We start from the raw sequence: 24,856 nt of genomic DNA, 5'->3' as shown, positions 1-24,856 counted from the left end.
GTGGGAGACAGGACAGGCTAGGTAATAGACACGTGGCAGTTAGTGACTGTGCCATGTGCCAGTCCCCTCTTCTAACCAGGGGAGTTGTCCTCTCAGTCAGTCCTCGGGTCTGCAGCTGCTGTTGCTGAATGCCAGGTCAACTGAGTAAGATCTCATTTATACATGATTTGACTGTGGATGAGGAGGCTGATCTGGTCTGTATGACTGTGACCTGCGTGGGTGAGCAGAGTTGAGCTGGTCTCATGCAGCTGTGCCCACCTGGATAGTCAGTGCAGCATCAGGGCAGACTTGAGGGTCGAGGAGGGGGAGCTGCTGTGGTCTATTCCACTTGTCCGGAACGCCTGCATTCCATGGCTTTTTATATGTGTTTGTGGGAAGGGGAGTTCTTGGTTTGGTTTTTGTTTTAATATGTTTCTGGTATTCTCATTTTTTTATTATTTTCTGTTGTGAACTGCCCTGGGATCTTCAGATGAAGGGCAGTATACAAATTGAATAAATGATAACCACAACAATAAAACAAAATGAGAAAAACTAAGAGTTAACATGAAGTGAAATGCTACACTTGCACAGGAATATCATTTGAATGAATGAATACCTTGTATTGACATTGTTATTTCCTTGAAGGTGGCAGTTGCTAAAGCACCATCACTGGTGGCTGCATGCACAGCTATGAGAAGGTACCAGCTAAGGCAAACAGCACCCTCTCTGCAAGCCCACCATAGCCTGAAGGAAGTCCTACACACTCCAAAACTGACTGTCCTGTGTGAACTGGTCCTAAGGTTCAAACTGTGTGTATGTGAAATGTATGAATATTCTCTAGATTTACTTCAAATGCATTAGTTACATAAAGAATAAGGCTTAGGGCAGTGAAGTTTCCAGTACAACAATTTGCTTTACCTTTTTGATATCTTAATATATGCTTTTTGTCCATTAAGACATTATCTATGCTACAGAAGAGATGCAACAGATTTTGCAAAGGCCCCCAGGCTACAAAAGTGTCTGACATTTATTGGGGGTTTCAACGTTCGGTTTAATTTATGGCATTTGGGGACAAATTTCACTACTTTCTCTGAGTACAGGATACATTTTAAATCGCTTTCAAAATGAAAGCTGAAGTTATAGTTACAGTGGTTGAGTTAGAACAAATAATGTAACAGTCTGCAAGTAAACAAAGTAATTCTCTTGCTCACTGCTAGAAACTAAATCACTACAAGGCTAAAGGATGTAAGCGAAGATACTTCACAATCCACAAGGGTATCAACAAGAAATTCATATCCCATCCCTGTTACCAAAACAGAACAGCTTATACTGTACTATAAACAAGCCTAGATAGGTACACTTGATTTTAAGTGTGAAAACTGTAAAATAATAGAATCATAGAATTGTAGATTTGGAAGGGACTCCCCACAGGCAATCTGCCAAAGTGTAGGGCCTTACATTTGTCCCTACTGAAATTCATTTTGTTAGTTTTGGCCCAGTTCTCCAATTTGTTATGGCAATCGTGAATCCCTATTCTGTGGCAATAGCTATCCCTCCCAATTTGGTGTGGTCTGAAAGAGACAGGAGTGCTGCTCTATTGGCATTTCACCAAAATAAGAACAAAGATACAAGACAAACAAATTACAATACCCCCAGGGGCATGCCAACGGATACTTAGTAATAGTGGGCAATGATCAACAGTAGGAAATACAAATAGAAAAATTTGAAGGAGTTCTTGAAGTCAATTATGTCCTTTTCGCAAAATGCAAGTGCAGGTTGAGCTGATGTATATTTTATGAGGTGAGGACCAGAACTAACAGTGTATGCAACAACACCATGAGAAAATGCACAAAAGGGTACATAATTGTGGACTCCATCCCTACAGGCCACTCAATAAAGCCTTACCTCTGCTATGAACTGTCTAGACTAGAACCTAGAGCAGGCATAGGCAAACTCAACCCTCCAGATGTTTTGGAACTATAACCCCCATCATCCCTGACCACTGGTCCTGTTAGCTAGGGATGATGGGAGTTGTAGGCCAAAAACATCTGGAGGGCCAAGTTTGCCTATGCCTGACCTAGAGTGTAGATGGGCTAAGGATTGGATATGATCCCAGGAGAAGTCCCTCTCCCACCCTACAATATGGTAGGGATGGTTACAGTGACTTACCCGTTGTAAGGATAACTAGATAATGCATATGAAGTGCTATGAACACAAGGAACACTATGCAAATGTTATGTATTATTTATGAAGGAGGCCTCTCATGCATTTGTCAAATGATCAAGAGAAAAAATTGAGGTGGGAGAAGCTTTTTCTGCAATGTCATTAGGCCATTTGATGGGCAACCAAGAAGTAAATGGAAGATATCTGAATGAAGCAGGTAATCTAATCTTGAAGAATGTATAGCAGTTATTCTGCTATGAATATTCTAAACAATTCTGGATAGGTCTCCCCATCCCTTGCCTACTGAAATCCTGTGAAGTTCAGGTGGGGTGGAGTAGATGGTCCAAAAATAAATTAATGCTATATATCCATATTGGAAGGTGGCACAAGATTAAGGTCAAATGCAAGTGAAGGTTAGCCAATTGACTAGAGCAGAGGTTTTCAACCTTTTTGAGTCCACGGCTCCCTTTACCAAGTACATTCTTTCTGCGGCACCCTTGTGGGGCTCGGGAGCCCAGTTATGTCACCCCTTGCCTTGCTATCAGCCTTTCATCATTTTTCAAACACTCTACCTTGTGGACTGTTCCCTCAGCTTCCTCTCCTCTCCCCTTGGTCTCTGAGCTGCCCCCACCCCAAGCAGAGACTGGTCAAAGTTGAACGTGAGGCCAACACCTTACCTTGGGAGGCAGCAACGGGTGCTGCCAGACCTGCGTGGCAGAAAGGCTCCCCTTCAGCACCAGGCACTCAGCTCCAAGGCAGGCCTTTCACACAGCAAACAAATAAAAGGCCAGCACAGTGCCTGCCTGTCTCCCACTTGTCTGTCCATTCCCAACAGCAAGGGCTGGTGGGCTAGCTGGCTGGGCTCCCTTGCCCACTTGCCTGTTTACTCCGAGGCCGCCTCAGCTCCTGGCAACCAGCACCTTCTGGCCAGCCCCAGAGGCACCATTAACCCGTGGAGCTTGTAGTCAGGGCTACTGCAACAAACAGCTGTGCAAGCCTTTGGGAGGCAGAGACACAAGAGGGCATCAGAGGGAAGGAAAGAGGGAAAGAGGCCAGTGTTGCTCGCAACACCTCTGACCATCATTCAAGGCACCCCAGAGTGCCATGGCACACTGGTTGAAAAACACTGGAATAGCGATTTAGTCTGCAATCCTTTACACACTTTTGGGAGTAAGTCCCATTTAATTCACTAAGACTTATTTCTGTGTAGACATGCATAGGATTGTGCTGTTAAGGTAATTCTGAGTTGATTTAGTGTATTGTTCATAGGAATAGCAAATACCTTCCTCCAGTTAAGAAAGAATAGACTTACATGTTCAATAAGGTTTTATTAAATTCCCCCAGTGATGCTTTGAAAGGATATAAAATGGAATCTTCCAGTTAGTGTTAAGTCAATGCAAATCTCAAGACTTACTCATACTGAGGCATGCCTCATTCGTTTATGCATTATTCAGTTGTCCATCACTTTCCGGTGGTAATTTTGCAAGCAATAAAGCTAAAACCTCACACTTATTTGAATGCAACCCCCACTGAACTCTGGCTTATTTCTCCCAGATAACTGAGTATAAACCTTTGCTGTCACTGTAGCTGCACTACTGGTTTTAAAAGGAGCTGCTATGATCAGATGTATCATACTTTACACCTTCTGAAATGGCACCAATTCAAATTCTATAAAATAGCATTTTTATTACATTTGCAGGTCATCCCACAGCATACTCAGGATGGCGCACAATAAAGGTGGTAAAAACTGAAACACAAAGTTATGATGTAAAGAAAGGGGGGTACAAAAACAAAACAGAACTCAAAACACTGCCCCCCCTAGCCAAGAACAAGATTTTTAAAAGATGGCCAGACTATTCACATTATTTATTAAAACAAAAATTAAAAAATAACCTGTGTAAAAAGTAGGGCTGGGTGATATCTGCTTTTCAGTATCATGATATATCACCAGATAAACACTGTGATTTTGAGATATCACAATGTCTTAAGTAAGGATGGAACTACAGTATATAGAGATGAGAAGGGAGACAGACACAAGGGAGATGCAGACACAGAAGGGGAGATGGGAGGAAAGAGGCTTAAACAACAGGGCAAAGTTTATTTTTATGTCATGGCCGATGGTATCAAAGGCCACTGAGAGATCCAGCAGAACTAGGAAACAGCTTTCACCTCTGTCCCTAGCCTAGGGGCCCATCAGAGATTATCGACCAGCGCGACCAAGGCAGTTTCAGTCCCATAATGAGTCCTGAATCCAGACTGGAAGGGATCCAAATGGTCCACATCCTCCAGGCATGCTTGGAGTTGTTCAGCAACCACCTGCTCAATCACCTTAGTGTTTGCTTCTCACACTAATGACATTTTCAAGAGACAAAATAAAATCCATGAAGTAATACTGAGAGATTGTAAACCAAAACTATTATGAACTTAGCCACAGCTTGTAATTTGAGTCATTGTTTCCAATGTGCGCTTTGGCTTGTGCATTTGACAGTATATACTCAATATATGAATCTCACTGAACTCAATAGGATTTGGGGCATGGTAAGGAATTTTTAACTGAGGGTGGGTCATCAAGAACAGCTGTAGACAGTAATACTAGTGGTGGAAGCAACTGTATTTGTGCCCTGGAATGCTATATTAAGTTTTAGTGAAAATGTGTTGAGATTGTTTTCTCTTAAGTGGAAGCATGCACAAAGGAAGAAACTGTCATGAATACAATATATTGCTTTCCACAAAGTTTACATTGCAGCACTATCATGCACATTCTGGAAAAGCAATGGGTCACTGCTAACCTGCGTTTTGATGTAATCTAGGAGGAGGCAGTCATTCATTAGCCTTCCAAAAATTAACAGGTCTAATACTCTACAAGCATGTATCTACAAAGGCCTTTCTGCCAATTCTATCTGTAATGGGTCAAATAGTTCTGGCCTTCAGACTAAAGTGTAGAGAACAAAGCAACCCCTAAAAATGCAGATTGGCTATCCTTCATCTGGGGCTATTTGCTGCCAAAATTGTCTACAGTTATCTGTTTGTAAGGAGAGGCCTGCATGAGCTGATCAAGGACAGACGGACTTATAGACAGAGTCTATAACCTTCTTTCCTCTTCAAGTTCAACTACTGTGAACAAAAATTGTTTAAACCCATCACATTTACAGCTCAGTTCTTGACAAAGTATTTGAATGGCTACTACTGTTAACACCAAGAAATAATTCATCAAGGGAGATGACCCGCAGGCAAATCTGACCCTATACAGCTGTCTGTACACAGTACACTGGTAAGATTTCAGTTTTGGCATTTAAAAAAATTAATAATTTTTTTATTAAAACAATAAGAAAAATGTAAAACTGTGGCCAGAGTAGCCCAAATAATGTGTTGGAATTCCATATATGTGAACTGTCAGTAATACATCACCTTTCAAATACAGATTTCCTCTAGGGCAGAAGACATCCTCACAGCTTTGTAATGAAAAGAAAAACTTAGCTCTTTAGCATCCTTCAGTGGCTATGTGGTTACACTACACTTCTAGAAACTGCCTTCTATACGAGGAACTGGCAGTACTTGTTTTGGCACTGCAGCCACCTGGCAGAATAGAATGCTTATGCATCACTGTCTCAAGTCTCCCTCTGCACCAAAAATCTGTCAAGACATGAAAATATGATCCAGACAAGAGCCTTAGAATTTTTTGTATCAAATACAGAATCAAGTAATCCAAGGAGACTAAATACAATGGTTTGAATAGTGGAGAGGAAATGCAAGGCAAGCAGGTCTTCTACTCAGCAAGGAAAAAATTGCAAAGCGGGAGGGATTATTAAAATATTATTTTGGCTGCAGACAATAACAATACTGTTATCACTGGAAAAATAAAAATACTAAAATGCTGTATTCTCACAAACACCCCTGAAGAATATATGTATGTATTGCTGTATAACCCCTACTATGTGATTTTATTTGCACTTCATTTGTATATAATTCCCTGTAATTTCAAAAATGTCAAATTAGTCAACATGCAAATACAAGCCCCTTTAGTGCTAACTCCCGGGCGCAGATGAGAATTAGAAAGAAAATCAAGGAGCAAATCAGAGATCTACAAGAAAACAGGACTGATAGAAAACAGAAGATGGCTGACTAGCCTCTATCATCTTAAGTATTTTGTCAAGCCAGTGGTGTAGCGCGGGTTGTCAGCACCCGGGGCAAGGCAAGTAATTTGTGCCCCCTAACCCTATCCCTAACCCCCAGATGTTGCGCCCGGTGCGGCTGGCCCCCTCTGCACCCCCCACGCTACGCCACTGTGTCAAGCCACAACTTCCAAAATGCCTGTGGAAGTGAAAGTTAGAAGTACTTCATTGTGTACATGGGCAAAGGCCAATTCACATACTATGTATTCACTATGTAACGAAATGTCCTATAGGTTACAGGCCAAGACTTCTTCAAAAATCCTTTTTTTAACTTAATTTATTATGTATTTATTTAAAACGTTTGAATGTTAAACCCTTCTTCCTGGTTACTTTTCTTTTTTAAGAAGGACGACTATAATTTGCAATTGGCAGTACTTAATATGTTTGTGTTAAATCTTCTGCAAAGGGGAAAGCCAGTACCGGTATGCAGACCTTATAACACAAGCTTTCAGGATGCTCATCCACTTCTGACGTGTATGTCATAATAAATAAAGCTCCCTTACAGCAAAATCCACGTGTCCTTTTGCACAAATACAGACCTACATTCATAAACATAACATAGACTCTTTTGGAGCCTTCCACGAAGCCACTCTCTGTTTAAAAAGCCGGTACGCTGCGCTAGGACTTTCTCAGCTCTTTTTGGTCAAGAGGGGGGAAAGCGTGGATTTCAAATACGTACCAAAGTTTGTGCAAGTCTCGTTTTTGCAAATACGCGCCCCCCAGCCGAGAGAAGCTCCTATTTGCAGCTTACACACTACACTGCCAAGGACAGAATTACATACCGATGTGAGGAATGACGGAAAACCGTCCTCTTCTGTTTCTCGCATTCCCTTCCCTCGCTCGCCCACTTACCCGACGTGGTTAAGACGCAGGCGGAGGAAGAGGAGGGAAAGAGTGAGGAAGGAGGCATGACGACGGGGCAAGACCATTTTCGCGCGTGTCACAAGGTGCGGACGGGCGGAGGGAAATGAAGCGGACACATGGTCCGCCCTGAAGGGAGCTGAGGGGGCCCTCTCGGCCCACACAGGTAAACGCAACCCGTCGGCCTAACCCTCCGTGGGGCAAACAGGGGCGCCTCCTCGGCCCCCCCCCCCGCCACACCCTCGAGGAGAAGGTCCCGGAGTCAGGAGCGGGGAGCGGGTCGGGGACGCGTCGACAGTCACAGCAGCGGCCAGTACTCACCGGGCCCCTCTGAGTGCTAACAGTGGTCGCCATGGCACCTCCCTCAAACCGGGGTGGTCGTCCCTCCTTCCGCCGATGAAACGTCCCTCAATCCGACGCGGCAGAGTCAGCTGATTCCCCCTTCCTTACCGTCTGGCCACGCCCCCAGTCCACCGCTATCCGGCACTGCGCGTGCGCCTGGAGGATCCCACCCCGCCCCTCACCCTCAGTAGACGCCGCCGTAAGAACCGTTACGTGATCACGCGCAGGCGCAGGCCAGAGGAGGTTCCGTTCTCAAACTGCCGCGGTCGCGCGCCTCTCATCCTTTATCGTCTCATCCCCTTTTCGCCGCACACGATGGGAATCCCTGAGCCTGCTGCCGTCTAAGGCGCGTGCGCGCCCAGACGGATTTCTTTAGTATCTGGGGCCCGTTGCCGAGGATGTGCCGAATTGACAGAAACGGCTCCGCAGGGGCGGCTGAATATTTTAGAAACGTTTTGCTTTAATAGGCCGTTATTAACGTCACTAGCCCCGCCCCGCTTATTAAAAAGTCACCGCCATTTCCCACCACAGCGGACTTTAAGCTAAGGGCTTGCCGCTTCACTGAACCCGTTGACGCAACCGCGCCCGTGCACCTCCTGATTGGCTGGCTGAGTGCGGGTGGGCGTGGCCGCGTTAGTCCTCGCGGAAGGGTCGCGCGACCTTTCAACCGTCGCCGCTTGTCTTTCTGCGTGCGCAGGAAAGTGAGATGGTAGAATTCTGGCACAACTTCCTACAACTGAAAACAGCTGGCACTATTCCACCGCAAACTTCTCTCCGTCTTTTCGCGCGCGCGCGCACACACACGCTCTCGCTCTCACTCTCTCCCTGCATCTACAGTATACAGGAATATGATAGCTTCGTTCAGCTCTCACGCTAATCTCACAAGTGAATGGGCCAGAACACTAATTATATTGCATGGCTGGTTCATCTGCTCCTGTGCAGGAGAGGGGAAAAACACTAAAGAGTTTACCATCAAACTAGTCGGGCTGGGGAATAAATGGCCAGAAGTAGCAATATCAGCACACGCTAAAGGAAGAAGTGGTAATACAAGTGATAGAAAGCCAGTGTTGTTTTGGCCATGGTTAACAGTGCAATTCTATGCATATTTAGAGTTAGAAAGGAGTCTACAGGTTATGTAGTCCAATCGTTTATGATGTTTATGATTGTCCAAATTGGAGAGGGTTAGAACTATGCAATGGAAGTCAAGAGGGAGAATTCAGAGAGGCTAAAGGTACCTCGGGTAAAACACACAATGAGAGACACTGTTTATAGCCTCAAGGTCCATAAATAGCAACACCCTAGTGGTCTCAGGCCCTAAGGAAGTTAGATTGGCTTCAACCAGAGCCAGGGCCTTTTCAACTCTGGCTCCGGCCTGGTGGAACGCTCTGCCTCATGAGACCAGGGCCCTGCAGGATCTGATTTCTTTCCGCAGGGCCTGTAAGACAGAGTTGTTCCGCCTGGCCTTTGGCTTGGAGCCAATTTGATTCCCTCCCTCTTTTTTTTCTCTTTTCCTTCTCCTCCTGCGATGAGGCTACATTTTAATATTTTAATGTTCCATTATTTTAATGTTGTATTTTATTTTTGTTTTTAAGTTGTAATCATTCATCTTGTTTTTATTATTGCTTGTAAGCCGCTCTGAGCCCGGCCTTGGCTGGGGAGGGCGGGGTATAAATAAAAAATTATTATTATTATTATTATTATTTACTAATGCTGGAGCCTGCTGGACCAAATAGCTGAGCTGGAGTGCTTGGTTTTAAAGGAGAGCATAGATATAGTGAACATAATGGCAACCTGGTGGAGAGAACCAGTGGGTCATGGTTATCTTTCTGTACAAACACTATAAAGGGGTAACTTCCACCCTATGGGCTTAGTTAGGCCCGAGCATGGGTCCCATTTGGGCCCATGGGACTGTTTTCCTCAAACCTTGCTCATCTTCCCCACAGCTGACATGACATCAAGTGTAGGGTTGGTAGGTACATGTTCTTTTGCACGTGGAGCTACTGGAATCAACTGCAAGGAGAAGTTCCCAATCAAAAGCTGCATAGGACAGCTGAGGGGGCTCACTGTCAGTGCTGATTTGTTTGCTGGCATGGTTTGAATCCAAACTGCACCTGAAAATTGACTTTAAAGGGTGGGTAGCCTTCGGCTGCCCACCTGTCAGTTGGCCTCCAGAATTTAAATGGTATTACGCATCCAGCCTGTTGGTGAGTCTAATTCCCCATCTCTTCTCTAAAGGAAGGCATTTTGGAAGTCATGTTGCTCTGTATAACAAAGAGGGCATAGACGTCCAACAAATTAGAAATCTTCAGAGGTGTAGACTCCTTCATAGAATCACTCGGTGGTAGTATCAGTATCAAAATTAATTAAGTGCAAGGGGTACTTGAGATGGAGAATGAAATCAATGAGGTATCCCAAATAGGAAGTGTTACATTAATGGGTGATTTCAAATACCTTCCTAAAGGCTGGGTAAATGTGATTAGTGTTGCCTTCATTCAATGAAAGCTCCCTTGCTGCAGAGGAACAATGCCAAGGAATACTTAGCAAGGCCTCACTCCTTGTTTTACAGAGGAACAAAGAATGCCCAAATAGGGCTTATAACATCAGTCAATGAGTCACAAGTATGAAAGGCAGCACAGGCACCAGTTTCATATAAGTTATAATATTTTAATCAAAGCAGTTCATACATTCATCTGAGTCAGTGGGACAGGAGCCACATTGTGTGGTGTATTTTATTTATCTAAAGCTTTTCCTTTGACCTTTAGGTGACACAGCTCCAAAAGTGGCTTACATATTTATTTAAAAATCAATCATTTTTAAAAAATAGAAGTGTATGGTTTTTAACTGTCCTATTTAACTTTATAGTGATAGTGACATTTTGTCTCAATAGCTGCTTCTTCCTTACAGGGCAGTTGGTGTCCGTGGTAGCTGAAAGGAGAAGGGTCCTGTCCTACCAGAAATGCACCAGCAGATGGGGAGGGGGTGATAATATTTTACTTTGCTACCTGCTTCTTCTGTCTCTATGAAGGCTATGCATGCAGTGTGGTGTGCTATAATCTATTAATCACAAAGGAGGTGGAGAGTTTGAGCAAAGTTAGCAGCTTCATGTGCATATACCTCTCATGGTATGTGGTCTGTATCTACATGTGCAGAAGAATTAAGTGATAAGAGTTCCTAAGTGGTAGAATAGCCATTACCACTTTACATAAGAAGAGCCCAACTGTATCAGAACAAAGGCCCAACTAATCCAGCATGCTGTTCTCACGGTGGCCAGGCAGATGTCTATGGGAAGCCCACAAGCAGGACTTGTACTAGAGGAGAATCGTATTTTTGAATGCCCTTCTATATGGCAGTACAGTGGTACCTCAAGTTACAAACATCTCAGGTTACAAATGCTTCAGGTTACAAACTCCACTAACCTGGAAGAGTTACCTCGAATTGAGAACTTTGCCCCAGGATGAGAACGGAAATCGTGTGCCGGCGGCGCAGTGGCAGCAAGAGGCCCCATTAGTGAAAGCACGCCTCTAGTTTCAGGTTAAGAACGGACCTCCGGAACAAATTAAGTTCGTAACTAGAGATACCACTGTAGTAGCAGCAGCGTGGCTAGCCGCTTGGGTGTCCTGGGCGTTGTGTGCACCCTGCACCCAGGGGAGGGGTGAGTTGCGGCAGGGCATGCTGTGCGGAGACTTGCCGCCACTCCCCCTCAGCTGTAGGGCAGCTGAGGAAGAGGCAGTGGGCAGATGCAAGCCCCATGCTGCCTCTTTAGGCAGCATTGAACCTGCAGGCGCCTGAGCCACTGCGTCACTTCCAGGAGAGACGTGTGACTTGAGTGCCTGCAGGCCCCGCGGTAAGTGCAGCCCTCCAAAGTGTGGCGGCCAGTGCCCCCCTCTCCCTAGCTACGCCTCTTGAGTAGTAGTAATAAATATTTGCATGTAGGAAGCTGTCATGGGCTAGATCTTTGCTCCCTGACAAACGGCAGTGTGGTTTTTGAAGGGAGCATTCCAATATAGCATTCTTTAGTTTAAAGAGGTACTGTCGATTCTAGAATTTTACCACATTCTGCTCATTTTGTAGACCAAGGCATATTTTGCACAAGCTGGAAACCATTGCCAATGGTTTCTTCCTGCAGCCTTACATGCTGGGTCAAACTGAGCTGAAGTAACATGCATGTGCATGAGAATTGGCCTTTGACGTCTTGGAACATATTCTGATTTTCTGAAAGAAGTGGCAGTTGGTCCTTGTATAGAGGAAGAGCAATTTGTGCCATCACTAAAGAGGAGTCTGCATCAAATGGTAGTTGCTGCAAGTTCAGCCTGCTTTTTTAAATATTTAGCATCTGACCTCCTCTAGCCTCTTGTGTAATTCTGGTCTCTTCAACAGAACAAAGACAACTTTCATATTAATCTGAGTGCTGTTCTGGGAGATAAAAATCTGATCATTTCAAAGTCTATTTGAATAATGTAGCTGCTTCCTGCTGCTAATATCTGCAGCATTAATTTAGTCATTAATTTAAATTCGTGCTGCAGATCCCAACAGCTGGAAATAGAATAGTGCAATTAGGAGCTTTCTAAATTTATAACAGATATTTTTATGCACTATTGTAATGCATGTATGAAGGTATGGCAGCTCAGAGTTATCATGCCGGCTCCAATAAATACATTGATTATAAATTGATTCAATTCATAGAGTGTGAAAGATAGCATCTACTAGATTCTAGCAGGACAAGTTGAAAACAAAGGCCACCAAATGTCAGCAACAAAATAGAATTCAATTCAGGCAAGTGAACATAGGGTTTGTTTAGCCAAATGATTATATATCCTGCTGTTTGTTGCCTTGATCTTTGAGTGCTAATGCAAATCAGTACTGTAGTATGCCAGAGTGGTTTTGTTTCTGAGGAGGGCCAGAAGGGGGCAGTAGGCTGCAAGCATGTCCTCATTTGATGTTAACAGTTATCCAAGAATCTCCAGGCTGTTTCTGCAAGACTGTGCTTGATTTAGAGCAAATTTGCTGGTTGCTTGCACTGAAGGCCTGGAGTAGATTTCTCCTAGGAATTTATTCTCATAGAGGGGAAATCTCAAGAAGTAGTGGTGGTTAGTCCAAGATTGTATTTGGCAGTATGGATACTTGTGTACTTACATGCTGTTAAGATAAAACTGAAATGCTGAAAGACAAACCTAGAAAACAAATTTGTGACATGAAAAACAAATTTTGGCTCTGTGGCAAAAGAAAAGAAAACGTGTTAGTTGTGGCTCTGGGTAATTCTGATCACAATCTTTGTTTCCAGCATTTAATTTGCTGAAGCAGAATTGACAATGCAGATCATCACTATAAAATTAACTGTAACAGAACTAGTTCTTGAATTCTCCTGTGTAGCTTTCTGGACATTGAGTTATTGTCTGCTTGCCAGGTCTTGCAACTAAATTCCCTAACAGCTTGGTTAAGGAAAGTGCATCTTGAATATCAGGAAAGGTTTTTTGGTATCTGCTTGCAGCACAGTCCTATGGCTTGGCTTCATCTTTACTGAATCACCAACCCCACTGTGTTCAATTTGTTTTACTTCTGGGAAGATGTGCATAGAATTGCAGCCTTATCTTATTACCTTTGACATTCATATACCACCATCCCTCACAAGAGCTCAGTGTTAAATAAAGAGTTATTCCCTACTATCCATTTTATCCTCACATCAATTCTGTGAGGAGGGTTCATCTGAAAGGATAATTACGGACTTAAGATCACACAATGAGGTCCATGGCTCAATGGAGATTTGAAGCTGGCAGCGGAATACCAGTAGTTGGAAGCAGTGCTTTTTTCCTGGGGGTACTCAATGGTACACAGTACCGGCACCTTTTTAAAAGAAGCAGCAGCAGCAGCAAAGCACTGATTAAAAGTATGACACTTACTGTAACAACTTCATGGTGAGTACTGGCACTTTTTTTCCTAGATGAAAAGCACTGGTTAGAAGACTGATTGGGGTATTGAAAGCCCAGAGATGGTAACTCTGTAAGGCAATAGGAACCCAGTGGGGTGGATAGAGCCTTTACCAAGCAAAGGGTGCTGCAATACCTCACAGACTGCCTCTCCCCATATGAACCAACCTGGACCCTGCGTTCATCACCTGAGGCCGTTCTTCGTGAGCTCCCTCCACAAGAGGTCTGCAGGGTGACAGCACAAGAATGGGTCTTTTCTATGGCGGGTTCCTGTTTGCAGAATGTTTTTTCCTAGGGAGGCTCGCCTGGCACCTTCATTACATATATTTAGGTGCCAGATGACAACCTTTCAACCAGGCATTTGGCTGATTAACATTCTATGGCTTTTTAAATGTGTTTGATGGAGGGGAGGTTATTGATTTGTCTTTGCTTAATTATGGATTTTGTATTTTTCTGCTGTGATCAACCAAGGGATCTTTGGGTGAAGGATGGTATATTATTATTATTATTATTATTATTATTATTATTATTATTATTATTACAGATGGGTGATTAGAATTAAAGTACCCTCTTCTAAGTTGTGGGCTTTGGCTAGGGAGGGTACAACAGTGACTTCTAGTGATACCTGTGTAACAGAAATCTGCTTGCCCAACAGGGCTTCTGGTTTCTTTTCCCCCCTGTCCTGTCTCCCGCATACCCCTAAAATTCAGAGCAGATTTTGGGTTGCAGAGGGTAAGGAATGAAAGAAAAGTCCTGCTGTATAAGCGGATACCTGGTTGTGCGGCATCAGATGTCACCATAGGGCTCCAGACCCATGGAAGGCTCCAAACCTGGGAACAATTCCTATTGAACTCAGAGGGACTTCTGATTATTATTATTTTTAAATAATTTTTTATTACGGTTTTATAACTGCAAATTCCATATATCACATACCAATATCCAATCCTACCTTACCATTATATTTACAGTCTGCTCCCTCCCCACCCAAATTCCCTCAGCTTCCTCTTCTGGTTTGTTACATTGTTTGTTATATTCTGCATGTATATATACTATTAAGTGTTGTTACAATATCATCCTCCATGTTTAAACTCAACAAAATTGTGAAAGTTTATTCAAATCCTGCCAATGAATCCATTTCTTTTTGTTGTTTCTTCAAGTAAGTTGTAAATAGTTCCCATTCCTTTTTGAAGTCACTGTTATCTTTTTCATGTAATCAGAAGTACCCCCCACCCCAAGAGGGACCTCTGATTAAACATGCTTAGGATTCCACCTTGTTGCTGGGGGCAATACTGATGCAATGCAGCCTGTCCACATAGGTCTGTGGGACGAAGTTAGAAAGCTACATGGTTTGTTGAATGTATCCTGCTGCAGTACTGCATTCCTGATCTATCTAGACCTTATTTTTTAAAAAACCCTGCTTTAATTTTCATCTGTTATTGCTGTTTCTTAGCTGGGAGGATGTAATAATAATAATAATAATAATAATAATAATAATAATAATAATAATTTTTATTTATTCCCTGCCCTCCCCAGCCAAGGCCGGGCAATAATAAAAACAAGTTGAATGATTACAACTTAAAAACAAAATTAAAATACAACATTAAAATATTGAAACATTAAAATATTAAAATGTAGCCTCATCGCAGGAGGAGAAGGAAAGGAAAAAAGAAAGAGAGGGAGGGAATCAAATTAGCTCCAAGCCAAAGGCCAGGCTGAACAACTCTGTCTTACAGGCCCTGTGGAAAGAAATCAGATCCTGCAGGGCCCTGGTCTCATGAGGCAGAGCGTTCCACCAGGCTGGAGCCAGAGCTGAAAAGGCTCTGGCTCTGGTTGAAGCCAATCTAACTTCCTTAGGGCCTGGAACCACTAGGGTGTTGCTATTTATGGACCTTGAGGCTCTCTGTGGGGCAAAGCGGGAGAGGCGGTCTCGTAGGTACGAGGGTCCTAGGCCACGAAGGGCTTTAAAGGTCAAAAGCAGCACCTTAAATCTGACCCTGTAATCTACCGGGAGCCAGTGCAGTTTGAAAAGCACTGGGTGAATATGCTCCCATGGCAGAGACCCCGTGAGGACCCTCGCTGCAGCATTCTGCACCCGCTGGAGTTTCTGGGACAGCTTCAAGGGCAGCCCCACATAGAGCGAATTACAGTAGTCAAGCCTGGAGATGACAGTCGCATGGATCACTGTGGCCAGGGCGGGGCAGGAAAGGTAAGGGTCCAACTGCTTGATGCGGTGAAGGTGGAAAAATGTCGCCTTGGCTGTTGCTGTAACTTGCGCCTCCATGGAAAGGGAGGCATCAAGGATTACACCCAAACTCTTAATGGAAGGCAATGGCACTAATTGGGCCCCCGCAAGAGAAGGGAGTTGGTCCCTCATCCCCATGCCATCCCGACCCAGCCATAGGACCTCTGTCTTCAAATGATTTAGTTTCAATCGGCTCCCACGAAACCATCCAGCCACAGCTTCCAAGCATCTGGTCAGTGTGTTTGGGGCCGAGTCGGTGTGGCCATCCATCAGCAGATAGAGCTGAGTGTCATCAGCATATTGGTGACAGCCCAGCCCAAAGCTCCGGATAATCTGGGCAAGGGGGCGCCTAAAGATGTTAAAAAGCATCGGGGAGAGAATTGCGCCGTGCGGCACTCCACACACCAAGGAATGGCGTGACGACATTTCCCTCCCTAGTGCCACCCTCTGTCCCCGACCAGAGATAAAAGAGCACAGCCAGTTACGGGCTATGCCCTGTATCCCCACGTCTGCGAGGCGGTGGTCCAGAAGATCATGATCAACCATGTCAAAAGCTGCTGACAAATCTAAAAGGATCAGCAGTCCTGACCCACCTCGATCCAGTTGTCTATGGAGATCATCTGTTAGGGCAACCAGAGCCGTCTCGGTCCCAAAACCAGGACGGAAACCGGACTGAAATGGATCTAAAGCCGATGTTTCCTCCAGAAACCTACCAAGCTGTTATTGCTGTTTCTTAGCTGGAAGGATGTACAGTTAGGCTACAATTCTAGACCTGCAGTAAGCTCCAAGTAACTCAATGGTGCTTGCTTCTGCCTTGGATTGTGACAAAATGTGGGTCAATAAAAGGATCTCATAGAATACTGTTACAGATGCTAGGATTTTGGCTATTTGTGGAATGAACAATACTTTGCACGTTTCATTCTCTCATGTGAGCAAAACAATTAATTTCAAGCAGGACTCAGTTTTTATTTCTGTGGACTAGATCCTCAGTATAGGCCTATCTGTATAAATCTGATGGGTTGTTTCCAGCAAAGTCATTGTGGGAATGGAACGAATTGCTCTTGTACAACACCTCTCCTCCCTCTCCTCTCCCAGCATGATTGCCATACCTCGCCCCAAATCTGATCTGCATCTCCCCTCAAACCTCAGAAGGGGACTTAGAGGCAGTGGGGGAGTTGAAGTGGGGGAAGTTCTGTTGTGTGAGTGAAAGATGTTCACTTAGCTGCACAAGAATTTGGATTCGATTCAATTCAATTATTCCAGTGCAAACTAATGAACTTGTTGGTGTCAGCCCCGTTAAAATTGAAAGGTCTTCCAGTGTTGCATTTAGTTTTAGACTTCTTTGCAAGTGCTGCCAGCATTCAGAATCCTTTATTTCTGAGATTATTGCATCAAGCAGCAGTGATCTAATCATATGTGACTAAGGTAAAGGGTAAAGGGACCCCTGACCATTAGGTCCAGTCATGGCCGACTCTGGGGTTGTGGCGTTCGTCTCTCTTTATTGGCAGAGGGAGCTGGCGTACAGCTTCCGGGTCATGTGGCCAGCATGACTAAGCCACTTCTGGCAAACCAGAGCAGTGCACGGAAACACCGTTTACCTTCCCGCCGGAGCAGTACCTATTTATCTACTTGCACTTTGACGTGCTTTCGAACTACTAGGTTAGCAGGACATATGTGACTAGACTGAAGTAAAATTCAAATAATTTATTTTCTCTTAATACAGTATAAGTATTAGCAACAAACAGCACAAACCAACAAGTATAGGTTGTTGGTTGCAGGGTACAAAACTGTACAAAACTGAATCCAATCAAATACAGTTATAAAGAAGTCAGCATATGAATAATCATAAATCTCAATACAGAAAACCAAGGAGATCTAAAGCAGCAGCATATCCAGTACAGGTCAGATTTACAGAATGCCTCAGACTGAAAAGCCTCTCCTGGGTTCCTCCAAAATCTATTTATTTATTTGAACATGCATCTATGTAATTTGTATGTGCAGATATTAGGCCTCTTACACAAAGTAAAAATGAAAACCAATTTTTAAAATTATTCAAATGTAGCCTGATTAGTTGTTTACTCTCTGGAGGTATCCTACTCTTAAAGTTTAGCAAAGTTTCCAGCTCTTCAATTGTAGGTTATTTACTGATGATGATGATGCTTTTTTCCATGCTGAGGAGACAAAGCATTGAAGTAATGTGCTTGTTTTTGCCACATTTCAAGCAAAGCAATGCATATATTCAGCTCATTAAACTTAACAATGCTAAGTACAAGAACATCACCTACCAGTTGATATGAACTCGTTTTTTAAAGAAAAAATATGTAAAGTTTGAGAGATATCATCATGATTGTAGCCTGGAGAGGAAGTTACTTATTTTAGCTTAGAAGAGGTGATTTGGGAGAGGAGAGAAACACTTTGTGATCACTTTTATATCAATGTAATGAGCATGCAAACCACATAAACTCACAGTTCAGAGTCAATCCCACATGAAAACAACAGTACCAAAAATCCACGTAGCACAGGCTATTTGTAGGCTCTATGTTATCTTGGTACCCCCAAGTCACTGGAGGTGGCTAAAACATTAATAGAGATGAGTGAACCTGCCTCGTTCTAGTAGTGCTTAAGGAACATGGACTGTGATGTCATAACCAGTGTTGTTTTTTAAGAGAAAAAGGTGTTGGTATTCACCATGAAGTTGTTACAGTAAGTGCCACACTTTTAACATTTGGGGGGGAGGTGCCAGTACTGTGTACTCCTAGAAAAGAAGCACTGGACTCATCATATTTTATGTTTCCCCAGCTTTGCCATTAGCAGCCAATGATATGAGGTGGGAGGAGTGGGGTAGGAAGGTTGCCATTGCCACTGGCTGAGCGGTTCATGAAACAGCAAGTAGTTATTAATGGGAGTGACAGGTGTTACTATTTTCCCAGGTGGACTATTTCTAAAACTAGAAGTCACTGGTGAACAAAGGCATCTGATGAATTCATACTAAATCTGGTAATTAAAGTGAAAATTGAAGCCATGGGAAAGGTGAGAGAACAGAAGTCTTAAAAATCCACTATGGTAACATATGGATGTAATTTTCAAAAGCGGCTTGGAGAAGCAGTTAAGGTGTCTAAAATGGCTATAAATCAAATTTGTTTTGTAATAAAAATTTAGACACTAGGATTTCCCCTCCCCATTCCATAATTTGAGTTCCTGCATTTGTTCTTCAGCCTCTGCTTTCATTCCCCTCCCTAATCTAATGCATAATTTTTGCATGATAATTTGTTAGCATGATAATTTCTACTCCCAGTCTGACTACCATGAGTGATTGCAAGTGCCAGTAACAAAAACGAGTTGTTGCATTAATCCAACACTTTTTCTTGTCGCAAATAGTATGTATGGATCTTTCATTATTGAAATAGGTCTGTATAAGTTGGTATTTCAGGGCACTTGATTCTAATGGGCCAGTAGCTTATTAGAGCACAGGTTCTTCTATTCAGTTACCTGTGGAGACCTTAGCAGCACAATCTGGAAGCAGTCATGGCTGCACCAAGATCTTTATGCACCTATCCTGCTGACAAAACTAATACTGTACCAAAAACTGTTCCACATTTTATCTGAACATTTTCTACCAATTAATTTTTAAAAATGTGTTGGAAAAATATCAAAAGGGAGGGAACATTTCAGTGATGTTCTCATGGGTAAGGTGCAAGGTTTTTGTTGGGCTCACCTTACTTTGGAGGTGGACAAATATTTTGTGAGTGTTCTTTCCTTATTTAAATAATCTCTCCAGTTGTTTGCACTCTGTAGGTTTAATGGGGTCCTGAACTTCCTGAAAACCCTATTAAGTCCTTGGCTGGGCTTTTCTACATGTACATGGAGACACAGAAGCTTTTTGTTAACATTTTTCTAGAGTATTTTTTACTTTTAAATAAATCATTAGGTGAATAATAAGGGTGTAGAAATACTCTTTAAAGGGAACAGCTTCCGTTGAAAAACAAAACCAGCAAGGGTGCAGATCTCAGAAGCTTATTAGTTATCTTTTCCAGCTCCTTGCATTTCAGATAAAGCCTAGGGGAAGATGTTGCGAGGTACCTCCTTCCATGGACCTTTTAGATTTCTCTACTTTTTGGTACCTGTTGAAGACTTTCCTCTTTCAACAAGCCTTTCATCCCATAAATGAAATGCACCGTTTACTTCTGCTGAGAAGCAGCCCCAGGGAGTCTTCGGCTTTTGCACCCTCTTAAATCCATACCTGTACCATGGAGCTTGTGAAGAAAGCGGAGACAGAAAAATGCCCTTTCAGAGCTCCTCAAAGTTGACCTACTGTTTCAGTGCAAAGGCTAAGTGAAACGCAGCTGTGAAATGTGTGTTCAGACAGGTAGCTCACTGGGCAGCAGAGAAATAAGAGGAATGAAATACACACCAGGCCAGCAGAATGTCTACTGTTCATGCAGCACAAAGTAAAGCAAGTTGAAGAAGTGCAATATATCTCCTTAGAATGTTGTGTGTTTTGTCTCCTACAGAACCATAGAACACTTCACTGGATGCTGTACCTTGCCTTGGACTTGCTGCCAACAAAAGAAAGAACCATCTAGCTACCACATAGCAGTACGTATCAGCAGAAGGTTCAGGTGCATCGCCATAAGTGAATTTTTGAGAGCTGGAATTAGCAGATATTTTCTAGTGGAGAATGTCAAGCAAAAGCCGTGAGAAAATATAGAAGAGAAATGAGAAATTGCTCTTGGGTTGCTATGAAGCCACTCTTCTTCCTCTCCTTTCACAGGATGTAGGACCCACATGCAGAAACCCACACACAAATTCCAACAATTATGTTCCCCATTCTTGCAACGTTCTCAAGTAAAGTTACAGAGAAGAAAAAAATAAAATGTAAATTCCAGGTGAAACAGAGTAGAATATCTGCTCTTCAGTTGCACCTTTCTTGAAAAGATCCTCCAGCACTTTAGAAATACTTACATTGACTATTGGAGCCAAAGAGTACTCAATAATAGTTCCTTGTCATCCTGGAAAAAGTTACAAGGGGGTGCCACAGGGTTCTGCCCTGAGCCCATTGTTGTTCAATGTCTTTATAAATGATTGGGTGAAGGAATTGAGGGGATGCTCATGAAAATTGCAGATGATATCAAACTGGGAGGGATAGCTATTGCCACAGAAGACAGAATCGGGATTCAAGATGACCTTCACAGATTGAAAAACTGGGCCCAAACTTTTTTTTTTAAAATGAATTTCAATAGGGACAAATGTAAGGTTCTACCCTTAGGCAGGAAGAGCCAATTTCACAAATAAAAGATGGGGGACACCTGGCTTGCCAGTAGTACATGTGAAAAGGATCTAGGGATCTTACAAGGCCACAAGTTTAACATGAGTCAATAGTGTGATGCAGTAGTAAAAATAGGTAATGCTATTCCAGGCTACACCAACAGAAGTATTGTATCCTGATCAAGGGAACTGAGAGGAGAGATGATAACCAATGACCATCTCAAATACGGTGTAATATTGATGTATCTTTTCCCCCCTATGTAAGATTTTTATTTTATTAAGCAGTGTTTTTTAAAAAATAAAAATAAATGTTTGCTTTACTCCCCAAAGACAGTGGTTCTGTTCACGCTGGTGGGCTATGCCTTTATATCTGTCACAGATACATGGTTTGGAACAAAAGGGAAGATGGAAGAAGAATAATGGTTGCTATCCATTTCTAAAGTCAGGTTCATGGAGGCAAGGCATAGTAAGTATAAAGCAATAATAAAGATTACTCTGCTTGTTTTGCCAAACAAATAAATAGATTCCAGGCTTCAATTTATAAAACAGACATTAGACCAAACAGCACGCATCCCTCCCTGTCATCCCACACTGTCATAGTTAGTGATTGGACTAGATTAATATTGGCAGAACTGGTGTTCTGACAATTGCTGGAGACTGCAGCAGAAGAGTGGAAAGCCCTGCTGAGCAGTTAATAAGTGGCCATTCTTCAGTCATGCAGCACTTGGAATAGCTTTTCAAAGGAAGAAAAGAAAATTCTATTGGGTTTCAACACCTGGTTGAGCAGCTCAATAGAGACAAAATTGAACGTTATAGCAGAATCATTATTTATTTCAGGACTACATCTTCATTGCATGGGCAGTCTTAAAATGAAAGTTATTTCAATGTGAATCAAGTTCACACCAGCATCTCAGATGGCTTCTGTGGGAAAGGAGCTCTTTATACATAATTTCAGGTGGCAATCATATCCAGCTGAACACATTGGGGGGGGGTCTTTGTTTTTGTTTCAATGTGTTTAAAACATGCTGGATTAATAGGAACAATACCATGGTGACTTAAAAAACAACAACACCCTATTTGTGAGATGCATTGTTTTCCAATTTTAGCAACAGCAAAAATTAGCTCTGATTAAAATAATGGTGCTGTTGGTGTGTTAGATTTAGGACAGATAAAAGAAAGCATTTTTTTTTGCACAGTGCATAGTTAAACTATGTACCTGCAGGAGGCAGTGATGGCAACCAACTTCATTGGCTTTGAAAGAGGATTAGACAGAATCATGGGGGAATATGTTTGTCAGTGGCTAGTAGCCATGAGGGCTGTGTTCTGCCTCCATGGCCAGAGGCAGTAATACTTCTGATTATCAGTTGCTGGATACCTCAGGAGGGGAGAGTTCTTTTGTGCTGGGGTCCTGCTTGCACGTTTCCCATAAGCACCTGGTTGGGCACTGTGACAACAGGATGCTGGACTAGATGGGTCATTGGCCTGATCCAGCAGGTGGTTCTGATGTTCATATGCCAGCTAGACATCTGAAGTATTTTTCTTAACCTCTCAAAAAGCGCAATAGTATTCTAGCTCTGGGCCCTTGAGACAGAGCAGGGTAGTCACCAAATAAATAGCAAAACCCTTTGGAAATTGTCCTTTTGGTGAATTGATGAAATTTAAATGGAGGGTAATTCCAACGTCTTGTTCTCATTAACTCTGTGAAAAAATACATTTCTCTCTCTCAAGCAAAGTCAACATCATTATTCTTTTGACTCTGGTTCATTACAAGTAGTCTTTGCTTTTATGCAGTGAAACTGTGTTTATCCCCTATAATTTAGCTAATCCTTTCCTCTCCCTGCAGTAACAGGATAGACATGCAAATCAGCTCCTATCAATTTCATGTGTGAAGTGGAAAGTCAGGCAGTAGGAATGGAAGTGGGGGCTGGGGCTGGGGAGGAGGTTCTGCCACTTGAATGTCATACATTCCCCCATTGGGTACTCCAATTTTATAGCTATTAGTTTTTATAATTAACAGTGAATATTAAAAAGATTTTAAGATAATAGAAGCTCCCAATAGTGACATTCAGCAGGTTCCACCCACCCCAACCCCCTACCATATCCTGCTTCTCTCTCTCTCCCGTCACCTCACTGTTTTTGGTGCTTGAGTGCCTTCAAGCAAATCATTATTTTCTGTTAGATGTTTAATCACAAACCTTGCAAGGAAATTTTCTGTTTTTCATGCTGCACTCGGTGCAGAACTAACTTCATTACCACATTGACACGCTAGCACATTTGTCAGCCTTAAAACCCTGTCGTCTTAAAGACCCCAGTCCAAAAATTCCCCTTGGAAAAATATTTAGTTTTAAACGATACAGTACAGCATAATTGGTCTGAAGTACCAGGTTTTTTTCCTATTTCCAGCTTACCACTGGGCTATTCCTCCTGGGTCTGACAGGTTGTCAGGGGTATGGTGGCGGGGGAGGGGAGATGTTTGAAGAACAGTGACTAGTTTTAAAGGAAGCTCAAAGCTCGAGGGGGTGTCTCTATGGTAACATGTTTGTGTAAATTTTCAGGTAAGGGATGTTTTCTGGGGCACTTTTTCCCCCTACTGGCGTGACTGAAAACAGTAACACTGATTTCAACAGAGCATTGTTACCTTAATGTTACTTGAAGTTCCAAGCTGTTCTTTGTATACCTATTGGCTGTTTTCCAGAAAGAGGGCATTTTGCCATATTGTAGCTATAGAGCAATTAACATGAGAAAAGCTAGCGGAAAACATACCAAGTGTTTAGAGGAGAGCACCCCATTTTTAGATGATTGTCCTTTTCAGGGTGAAATGTCTTGTTTAGGAACCTGAGCAAACGAAGTGCTTGATGGCTGTGTGTGTGTGTACACACACACCTATACACACAGAGAAAAGGAGGGAAATATATTTTTTTTTAATGGACTGCTGCTTGATAACCCAGTTGTGTGTGTGTCTACAGTTCATAGTAGGCTTGGGTCTTCAGTGCATGTTGGCCTCATGCAAGACAGGACAGGCGCATTTTCATTGGATCTGGAGGAATGGTCAAGAGACTGATTCTGCATGAGTGTGGGCAATCAGGCAGACATAGGCATTTTGAAGGGGTTCAGCTTCTGATAATCATCTTGGCCCCATCTCACTGTTGGCTTCAGTATTTCATACTTCTGCTGAGGAAATGAAAACACATCTTGGATTGTACACTGTGATGTGGTCCTTTATGAAGCTGAGTGACATTACAGCTGTTTTGTCATGTACTGGGCATGAACAGGAACTGAGGCATTCACAGCAATGTAAGGATCAGACTACATGTGTTGTTAATTGTGCAAATAGGACTAATACGAACAGGAACTGAGGCATTCACAGCAATGTAAGGATCAGACTACATGTGTTGTTAATTGTGCAAATAGGACTAATACGAATGTTTGTTTTAAAAACTGTAAGTAGCAGCTATAGTGGAGTCAAAGCTGCAATGGGACTGCAAGAGAAGGGAGAGATCAACCCTTTCCCCTCTTGTCATTGTTCTAATGAAAATTACTCCCTGAAGGTTCTATAACTTGCATGGGGAAATCAATGGAGGCTTTGGGCTCCTGATGCAAACAGCAGCTTGAGACTATGTGTGGGGTAAAAGAACAAATCTCCCTCTCTTCCCCCTGTGGTCCTGCTGCTGATCAGAATCCCCTGAAACTCCACCAACCTTCCTTAGTATGCACAGGTGCACGAAAAAATAAAGAGGAAAGTATATGAGCTTTTCCACAAGCAGCCCCTTGACTGATTTCTGCATATCCTACATCTACATTTTTTATGCTGACTACAGAATATACAAAATAAAACCCAAAGGCAAACCTTCGCTGTTCCCATTTCTGTTCTATATTAACAGCATTCAGACATGCATACTAATAACCTG

General features: G+C 42.8%; 2 protein-coding genes across 10 annotated transcripts in view; one reads left to right on the top strand and one right to left on the bottom strand.

Moving 5' to 3' along the window:
• The window catches only part of TOLLIP (toll interacting protein), a 39,175-nt gene extending 31,100 nt beyond the window's left edge, over nucleotides 1-8,075 (bottom strand). Inside the window, exon 1 of one of the 4 annotated variants that reach the window (XM_081842175.1) lies at nucleotides 7,700-8,075. Coding sequence is in view for 2 of the 4 variants with exons in the window: in XM_081842172.1 (XP_081698298.1) it covers nucleotides 7,497-7,529 (33 nt within the window). In the remaining 2 variants the exon portion in view is untranslated. Of the gene's footprint in view, nucleotides 1-7,096; nucleotides 7,128-7,496; nucleotides 7,673-7,699 lie in introns of those variants that run through there. The other 3 variants (XM_081842172.1, XM_081842173.1, XM_081842174.1) reach the window with 3 other exon arrangements.
• LOC309330671 (uncharacterized protein) overlaps nucleotides 7,135-24,856 on the top strand; it is a 29,822-nt gene continuing 12,100 nt past the window's right edge. For 2 of the 6 annotated variants that reach the window (XR_014151530.1, XM_081842459.1), the window contains exons 1-3: nucleotides 7,135-7,341; nucleotides 18,614-18,713; nucleotides 21,328-21,414. Coding sequence is in view for 1 of the 6 variants with exons in the window: in XM_081842459.1 (XP_081698585.1) it covers nucleotides 18,705-18,713; nucleotides 21,328-21,414 (96 nt within the window). In the remaining 5 variants the exon portion in view is untranslated. Of the gene's footprint in view, nucleotides 7,342-18,613; nucleotides 18,714-19,095; nucleotides 20,559-21,278; nucleotides 21,415-24,856 lie in introns of those variants that run through there. The other 4 variants (XR_014151533.1, XR_014151534.1, XR_014151531.1 and 1 more) reach the window with 3 other exon arrangements.

This window comes from Podarcis erhardii, assembly GCF_964252035.2.
Source record: "Podarcis erhardii genome assembly, chromosome: 1".
NCBI classification, from domain to species: Eukaryota; Metazoa; Chordata; class Lepidosauria; order Squamata; family Lacertidae; genus Podarcis; species Podarcis erhardii.
This window is presented reverse-complemented; position numbering and strand designations above follow the sequence as displayed.